At 61.3% G+C, this 7,631-nt stretch overlaps 3 protein-coding genes across 3 annotated transcripts in view; 1 reads left to right on the top strand and 2 right to left on the bottom strand.

Annotated features, from left to right (window-relative positions):
* Positions 1–885: 885 nt before the first annotated feature.
* Alkbh7 (alkB homolog 7) lies at positions 886–2,567 on the top strand. Its single transcript, XM_005405724.1, has 4 exons — positions 886–1,146; positions 1,785–1,958; positions 2,046–2,170; positions 2,364–2,567. Exons 1-4 carry the CDS (start codon positions 943–945, stop codon positions 2,515–2,517), a joined length of 657 nt encoding a protein of 218 aa, XP_005405781.1. The 5' UTR covers positions 886–942; the 3' UTR covers positions 2,518–2,567.
* Positions 2,568–2,619: 52 nt separating this feature from the next.
* Positions 2,620–4,841, bottom strand: Pspn (persephin). Its single transcript, XM_005405723.2, has 2 exons — positions 3,166–4,841; positions 2,620–3,083 (listed from the first exon to the last, which is right to left on the bottom strand). Exons 1-2 carry the CDS (start codon positions 3,320–3,322, stop codon positions 2,761–2,763), a joined length of 480 nt encoding a protein of 159 aa, XP_005405780.1. The 5' UTR covers positions 3,323–4,841; the 3' UTR covers positions 2,620–2,760.
* A 1,259-nt stretch (positions 4,842–6,100) lies between these two features.
* Positions 6,101–7,631, bottom strand: part of Gtf2f1 (general transcription factor IIF, polypeptide 1, 74kDa) — a 9,127-nt gene continuing 7,596 nt past the window's right edge. The window contains 5 exon segments of the mRNA XM_013505309.1: positions 6,101–6,602; positions 6,688–6,805; positions 7,107–7,245; positions 7,332–7,405; positions 7,495–7,631. The exon segment at positions 7,495–7,631 is cut by the window's right edge and continues 3 nt beyond it. Of these exon segments, the coding sequence (XP_013360763.1) occupies positions 6,398–6,602; positions 6,688–6,805; positions 7,107–7,245; positions 7,332–7,405; positions 7,495–7,631 (673 nt within the window). The 3' untranslated portion in view covers positions 6,101–6,397.

The raw sequence follows: 7,631 nt of genomic DNA, 5'->3' as shown, positions 1-7,631 counted from the left end.
TAATAGAGAAGCCTGTGAAGGAGTGGTCATGTAAGCCCGGTGTGCAGGCGCACACCGGTGATCCCAGCACTTGGGGATTGACAAATTCAAGGCCACCCGGGCAATTTTTCTAGACAGCCTCAAAATAACAGGAGCAGGGAAGGGAGGGGCACAAGGGTACAGGGCGTGCCTAGCATGTGCGAGGCCCAGGGTTCAATCTTCGTGCTAAAAAATAAGTAAATGACTTTACAAAACAACAAAACCCAGTACTGTACTTGCTGAGAAGAGGAAATGGATGATGCCTCGCATTGATTTTGTTTTGTTTTTTGAGACAGTGTCTCATCATGTAGTTCAGGCTGGCCTTAAACTATGTAGCCCACGCTGTTCTCAAACTCACAGCGATCCTCCTGCCTCAGCCATCCCGTGCTGGGATGACAAGCGTGTGCTGCCAAACCTGGCCTGCCTGGCATTGACCTTTCATCTTAACCCTAATTCTTCAAACTTGGTGACACCCCATAATCATGGCCTTGATGCCGTCGATCGCACCCTGACCGTTTGCTTCATCTGTAACGCTAGCCAATTCCACAACCTTGGCCCAAATCCTCCTATGACCGCTGACCTCGGACCTACCCTTCCCTTACCCCTATACCAGGTCTTCACCTAGCTGAACTGGACCTATTCCCACTGCTGATAAAAGGGCGGGGCTAGGGTCGGACTGCAGATGGATTTGCGGTACAGCCAATAATCTGAGCTGCTGTGGTTGCTGAAGCCCAATAGTTCGGGAGCGGTGGCGGGCTCAGGGGGAGCCAATAGCTCGAGAGAGCGAGCCGATCAACGACCAATAGCTTTGAGCGATAGGCGGGACTCTAAGTGAAGCCAATCGCTGGAGGGACCCGGCGAGGCCTTAGCCAATAACTGACGTGGCCCTGACCCGGTCCTCTTTCACGACCCGGCCTCGGGGTTATGGCCGGGAGTGGGAGGCTGGCTCTGCGGACGCTGCCAGGGTCGGGCTGGGTGCGGGGCTCGGGCTCCGCGTTGCTGAGCCGCCTGAAGGACGCGGCCGTGGTGCGTCCCGGCTTCCTGAGCAAGGACGAGGAGGAGACGCTGAGCCGCGAGCTGGAACCGGTGCTTCGACGTCGCCGCTACGAATATGATCACTGGGACGCGGTGAGGCCGTGGGGCGGGGCCTGGGCGGGGCCTTGCTCGGGCGGTGTCGGAACCTGGGCGTGTGGGCGGGGTTGTGGGGGCGGGGCCGGGGCCTCGGGCGGTGTCGTAACCTGGGCGTGTGGGCGGGGCTGTGAGGGGCGGGGCTGTGAGGGGCGGGGCTGTGAGGGGCGGGGCTGTGAGGGGCGGGGCTGGGAATGTGTCCCGAGAAAGGGAGTCCTTCTGGGGGATGCGGGCAGACAGCGCTTTGGTATGAGGCCTGGGCCGTATATAACCGGAGCAGGATCGGGAGTCCAGGAGTGTTTGGGGACCAAGTTTAGGAACAGACACGGGTGTGGAACGAGATGGCAGCGGTTGCTTGCAGCCTGGGGTCGTGGGTGGGATCAGTTAAGGGCAGAGGCTGAGACGAGTGAGTATTGGGGAGGGACCAGCATTGGGGATGGGAACTGGAGCCTGAGTTCAGACCTCGTGGGGGCTGGGTAGGGGTCTCAGTGTGGATCTGAGACCTGGCCAGGGTCAGAGTCGTGGCGGGGCTGGGTTAGAGGTGGCATTGTGAGTTGAGAGCAGGGGCATGCTGGGAAACCCTGCCCTCCGTGCTGCAGTTTCCGTTTCCCCCAGCTTGACCGGCCCTCTCCGTGCAGGCCATCCACGGCTTTCGGGAGACAGAGAAGTCCCGCTGGTCAGAGGCCAGCCGGGCCATCCTGCAGCGCGTACAAGTGGCCGCCTTTGGCCCTGGGGAAACTCTGCTGTCTCCAATCCACGTGCTAGACCTGGAGCCTCGGGGCTACATCAAGCCCCACGTGGACAGCGTCAAGGTGAGCAGAAGCTGTTGCCCCGGAGCTCCCAGCCGGGTGTGGGCAGAGTGGGCTGGAGCCTGACCCAGCACTGCGGCCCTCTTCCAGTTCTGTGGAGCCACCATCGCCGGCCTGTCCCTCCTGTCTCCAAGTGTAATGCGGCTGGTGCACACCCAGGAGCCAGGGCAGTGGCTGGAACTCCTGCTGGAGCCTGGCTCCCTCTATATACTAAGGTACAGCGGAGCTCAGGACACTGCCACCCCGGCATGTGCAGGACACCCGCTGGCACTTGGGCCCCCTCTCGTTTGGCCCTCACCACCCGCACCACACCCAGGCAGGCGTGGGGGCGGAGGGACTGGGACGCGATCTGCCTGGAGCGGCGCTGCTCCCGGCCCTCCCCCTCAGAGCCTGTCTTTTTATCTGCAGGGACTCGGCCCGTTACGATTTCTCCCATGAGATTCTCCGAGACGAAGAATCATTTTTTGGGGAGCGTCGGGTTCCCCGGGGTCGACGCATCTCTGTGATCTGCCGCTCTGTCCCCGAGGGGGTGGGGCCAGGACGGCTACCCCCAGCCTGCTGACCTCCAGCCTCTCCCAGACACCGGATCTGTGAATAAAGCTGAACAGACAAGCCAGCTGTCCGGCCTGCTGGAGGGGAGCCCCAGGGGCAGCACAGTCAGAGGGCCAGGAAAGCAGTTCTTTATTGCGCCGGCCCACCTCCCCGCCTTGGCCTCCTGCGCCTGGGCTCCCGGAAAGAAGCCGCCGAGCCCTGCAAGCGCTGTAGCTGCTTGGTGCCTGGGGCTGCAGGGCACCGGCCTGCGCACTCAGCCGCCGCAGCCACAGGCAGCAGCCGAGAGCTGGGGCAGCCGCTGCCAGCGGTGACGCTCGTCCAGGAAGGCCACGTCAGCGTAGCGGGTGGGCCGGCAGCAGGGTCCACCGTGGGCCTGGCCCCGGCCCCGCAGTCGGGCCAGCGTCAGGCCGTGCTGGGTACGGGCGCCGCGGGGACAGCTGCCGGCGCAGTAGCGGAAGGTGACCTTCTCCTCTGAGGCGTAGCCCAGGCCCAGCTCCGCCACGGGCAGCGTCAGGCTCCACAGCTGGCACGGGCTGCCAGGGGCTCTGCGCAGGCGGCCATGGGAGTCTCGGGCCCCTGGAGAGAAAAAGGACGCTGACAAAGGCGGGGCCCGGCAGGAGGGAGTTGGAGGTTGCTTGGGCTTTCCTGGGGCCCTTACCCAGCGCTGGCCTCCCGGTCCCTCCAGCCTCGGCTTTCTGCTCGGGCAAGAACTCTCCCTCCGCCACCAGAGCATCTCGGGCCCCAGGGCCCCAGCCGAGGCCCAGCCGCAGTGACAGGAGCAGCAGCAAAGCCAGCAGGACTCTCCCTGTGGCCATGGTGACAAGCGGGTCCTGAGGCTGAGGGAGCCCGGCTCTGAATTTATCCCCTGCCTGTGGGGGCGGGGGCACTGACCTCTTCACTGCTGGTCCCACCGGCAGGACAGCGTGTCCCCATGGAGTGTGTCCCCCGGTTCTCAGGCCCGAGGATGGTCTCCTCCTGCCTCACACCCCATCCTTAAGAGTTAAGGGCTCATCCCACCACGCCCAGGCCAGACATTCCACAGACCCGTTTCTGACGCCCCCTGATTTACGAGTCATGCAGGCAGCCAGAGCCAAGCCTGGGTGGATGACCTGTGTCCCCACCCCACCTGCTGTCTGGAAGGGTCCCAACCCATGAAGGCAGGAGCAGGGACCCAGGGCCCCCGTGGGTGCCGGGTGGGGCAGACGCTGGGAAGAGCAGCTTGGCAGGTGCTGAGGTAGCGGGGATTAAACCATCATGCCCGTCTCCGGGCCTGGCTGAGCCAGCATCAAAACAGGAAGCGGGAGAGGCTGGGGGACAGCCAGGCCTGGGGACACGGGGCCAGGGACTCTCTGGAGTGTCAGCCCAGGACCCCTCGGCTGGGGCTTCATCCTGGGGTCCGAGAGCATCAGGGCCGAGGGGAGGCTGAGACCCATCATGCGCAGATGGGGCCAGGGCAGGTTGAGGCAAGGTGCGATTGTGGCCTGGTATGACTTGGAGAGCACCAAGGGTTTAGTGCAGTCCCTGCACTGAAAAGCTGACCACAGCTTTGCTTATTTCAGTGCTGGGGATGGAACCCAGAGCCTTGTGCATGCGTGGGAAGCTCCAGCCCCGTCTTGTTATTGAGACAAGGTCTTCCTGTTACTCAGACCAGCCTCAGACCTGCTGTCTTCCCTCAGCTTCTCAGGTAGCTGGGGTTACAAACTGGATTTGTGTGTATGTGTATATGGTTTGTTGTTTTTTTTTTTTTGAGACAGAGTTGTTACATAGTTCAGGCTGGCCTCAAACTTGGGACAATGCTCCTGCCTCAGCGTCGGGAGTGCTGTGATTAAAGGCATGAGTCACCAGCCTGGCAAAAGTGTGTTTTTGTAATACTAGGGGTAATACACAACAGGCAAACACTACCACGAAGCCGCTCCCCAACCCTTTTGTTTTGAGACAGCATGTTGCTAAGTAAGTTGCCCAGACTGGTCTCCAACTCAAGATCCTCCTGTCTTGGCCTCCTGAGTCGCTAGGATCCCAGGTGTGCACCCCTGCACTGGGCCTGAAAGCTTCTGAGGCCAAGGAATACAAAGAGCTCGTTTGCTGTGTGTCTCAGCAGGTGTCTGACCCTGTGTGCACAAGAGGTAATGTGTCCCAAGGAGCTTCACCCGAGAGTACCAAGTAGCCAGCACCAGGGTGGTCACTGGCTTTCTGTCCTGGAAGACCATGAACTCCAGGGGATGTTTTGGTGGCGCTTGTTCTGGTACTTACTCAGATTACTCTGAAAGCCGGGTGTGGTGGCGCATGCCTGCAATCCCAGCACTCGGGAGGCTGAGGCAGGAGGATCATTGCAAGTTTGAGACCAGCCTGGGCTACAAAGTGAGCTCAAGGCCAGCCTGAACTGCATAGCAAGACCATCTGCGAGAGTTGTTTTTTTGGTTGTTTTTGTTTTTTTTGGTACCGGTTATCAAACTCAAGACCTTGCGCTTGCCAGGCAGGCGCTTATACCATTGTGCTATATTCCCGCCCTGAGACCCTGTCTCAAAGAGACAACAAAGTAGGCTAACAGACCTGGGTTTTGAACCCAGGTCCCCCCCAAATGCAAGAACCTGCTCCTAACTCTTGGCTACGCTGCCCATCTTCCTGGTGCAGAGACCTAGACTGAGGTCCACGTGGCAGGGACAGCAGGGCTCAGCTCTGGTGGCCAGGAGTGCGAGCTGCTCTCCAGCCCCCAAAGAGGCCGGGCAGGGACACTCCTCGGAATTAGCCTGACATCCCAGGCATCCCGCTCAGCCAGCGCGTGGCACTGGGTGGGGAAGTTTCCCACCATAATTTCCAGCCGTGGCAGGATGGAAGCTCCACATCCTGCCTTTGGCCCCAGTGCTTGGGGCCCAGGTTCAAAGGGGTGCTGACGCCCAGTTCCATTCCTGGCCACGTTACCACCCAGGACCTTGAAACAGCCTTTCTCAAGAACGCCTCGAGATGTTGATAAAGGGATCGTCAGCTTGGCCAGGGGTGAGCAGAACCCTAGCGACATCTCTGGGGGACACAAAATGGGGCCCACGAGCCAATGCCAGCACCGAGGCTATGGGCTCTGGCAGCTGTATGGGGACAGAGCCCCCGAGCTAAGAAACAGGGAGACGGGTGCAGGTGGCTGGCAGAGCCAAAGGGATACCGTCTGGAGGACTTATCAGCAAAGCAGACAGCTGGGAGTCTGCCGAGCACCCACCCCGAATACCGAAGCCAGGAAATCACCTACGGGGTGGGGCAGCGGCGGGCATGGCAGGATGCTGGTAAGCTTGATTCTAGACGTGTCTAACAGACTGTACGATAAGCATGCTCAAAGTAAATGCAAAAATGTGAAAGGGAGCCAGTCAGGATGTGAATGCCTATAATCCCAGCACTCTGGGAGGCTGAGGCAGCAGGACAGCAAGCTCAAAGCCAGCCTGGGCTACACAGGGAGACCTTGTCTCAAAAAGAAAAAATGGGGCTGGGGACGTAGCTCAGCAGCACAAGCCCCTGACTGGCGAGTGCAAGGTCCTAAGTTTGATTCTAGGTACCAAAATAAAAGGATAAAAAATGTAAAGGAGAAAACACTAGCCAGACAATCAATCTGAAACAGACGCAAGGATAACTTTGGGCAAATGATAACGGAGTTGCTGAAACTAAGTTTATAAGCGGTTATGCGGTAGATAGTCCTGGGCTCCCGGCCGAGGGGAGCAGGGCGTCGGTGCGGCATCCCTTACCTGGCGGGGACTCCGCAAGGGGACAGAGCAGAGGGGGCCTCCCAGGCACCCGGCCCCGAGGCAAATGAACGACAGAATGGGGAGAAGGGGGGCTGAGGGCAGAGGCGGCGAGGAACACGGAGCCAGGCGGCGTGGGTGCGCGGTTGTCTATCGGGGGCCGGGGCCTCACTCCTTGAGGGAGAAGTGCATCTTGTCGTTGACCATCTTCCGCTCAGGGTTGAGGCGCTTCAGGATCTGGGCCAGCACGTTCACCGTCTGCTCGCTGCTCAGCCCCGTCTTCTTGGTCTGGAACTTCTTCAGCAGGTCCTTGGTAGTCATGGGCTTCCGGGTCAGGTAGCGCCGCACGGCGTCCTCGGTCACCTGCACGTCACTGAGGGGCGTGGGGCAGAGGTCACCCACGGCCCCTGGGGTGCTGGCCCCCTCACCCCCACCCCGCCGCCGTCCCGCGGACTTACCCGCCGCTGGGTGTGGACTTTCCGGAAGGCGGCTGTGGGGTTGACTTCCCGGAAAGGCTCTGGGGCCCCGCGTCCAGCCGCAGCCGCTTGGCTGCTGGCGTCTCGCTTGTCCGCTTCCCTGTTGGGGAGGCTCAGGGCTGAGTCTCTTCCTTTTGCTTCTGTACTGCAGATCCAACCCTGGGCCTTTGCACTGAGCTATGTCCCCAGCTTTTTTCTTTATTTTTTAAATTTTGAGGCAGGATCTCATTAAGTTGCCCAGTCTAGGCTCGAACTTAGATCCTCCTGCCTCAGCCTCCCAGAACACTGGGATGAGAAGTGTGTGCCACTGTGCCTGGCTCGGGTGGCAGGTGGGGCCTTTGGGCAGGCGCGGGCAGGATCACCGGCACAAAGGGCTCAGGAGGACAGGGGCCCGGGCTCACCTTGCTCCAGTTTGCTGGCAGCAGCCCGCAGGGTGGAGGAGGTGCTGCCGCCCTCCCCGCTGGGGGAGCTGGGGCGGCTGTTTCCCCGTGAGCTGCCTCCCGAGGGCTTCCGCTCCCGCTTGGGCGGCGTCTTCTTCTTCTGCAGAGGCGGGACTGGGGGTGAGTCTGGAGCCGGGCCCCACCTGCCAGCCCCCCACACCGCCCTGCGCCTAGGCCACGCCTCACCGCCATGAAGAGGGCAGAGGAGGCCTCGCTGTCGATGTCGCTCTCCTCGGAGCTGTCGGACTCGTCGCTGCTGTCTGCGGGGACCGAGGGCTTCGGGTCAGGACAGCGGCGCAGAGGGGACACCTGCGCCCGCCCTCGGCTCCATCACCCACCGGCGGCCCACCTTTCCGGCGCTTCTTCTCCTGCGGGGCGGCGGCCTTCTTCTCCTCCTCCTCCTCCTTGTCCTCCTCAGCCGCGGCGGCCGGCTTCTCCTCCCCACTCTCCTCGCTGCTCTCGCTCTGCTCGTCCACACCTGGGCCG

This window comes from Chinchilla lanigera, unplaced genomic scaffold (genome assembly GCF_000276665.1).
Source record: "Chinchilla lanigera isolate Chin_1 unplaced genomic scaffold, ChiLan1.0 scaffold00094, whole genome shotgun sequence".
Lineage (NCBI taxonomy): Eukaryota > Metazoa > Chordata > Mammalia > Rodentia > Chinchillidae > Chinchilla > Chinchilla lanigera.
The sequence above is the reverse complement of the archived record's forward strand: the minus strand, read 5'-3'. Positions and strand labels throughout refer to the sequence as shown.

Excerpts from the sequence above, each read along its gene's own strand:
- Pspn (XM_005405723.2), bottom strand. The coding sequence starts at position 3,322 with ATGGCCACAGGGAGAGTCCTGCTGGCTTTGCTGCTGCTCCTGTCACTG. Across the intron at positions 3,084-3,165 it reads GACCGGGAGGCCAGCGCTGG|GGGCCCGAGACTCCCATGGC; the intron begins GTAAGGGCCCCA and ends TTTTCTCTCCAG.
- Alkbh7 (XM_005405724.1), top strand. The coding sequence starts at position 943 with ATGGCCGGGAGTGGGAGGCTGGCTCTGCGGACGCTGCCAGGGTCGGGC. Across the intron at positions 1,959-2,045 it reads CCCACGTGGACAGCGTCAAG|TTCTGTGGAGCCACCATCGC; the intron begins GTGAGCAGAAGC and ends GCCCTCTTCCAG. Across the intron at positions 2,171-2,363 it reads GGCTCCCTCTATATACTAAG|GGACTCGGCCCGTTACGATT; the intron begins GTACAGCGGAGC and ends TTTTATCTGCAG.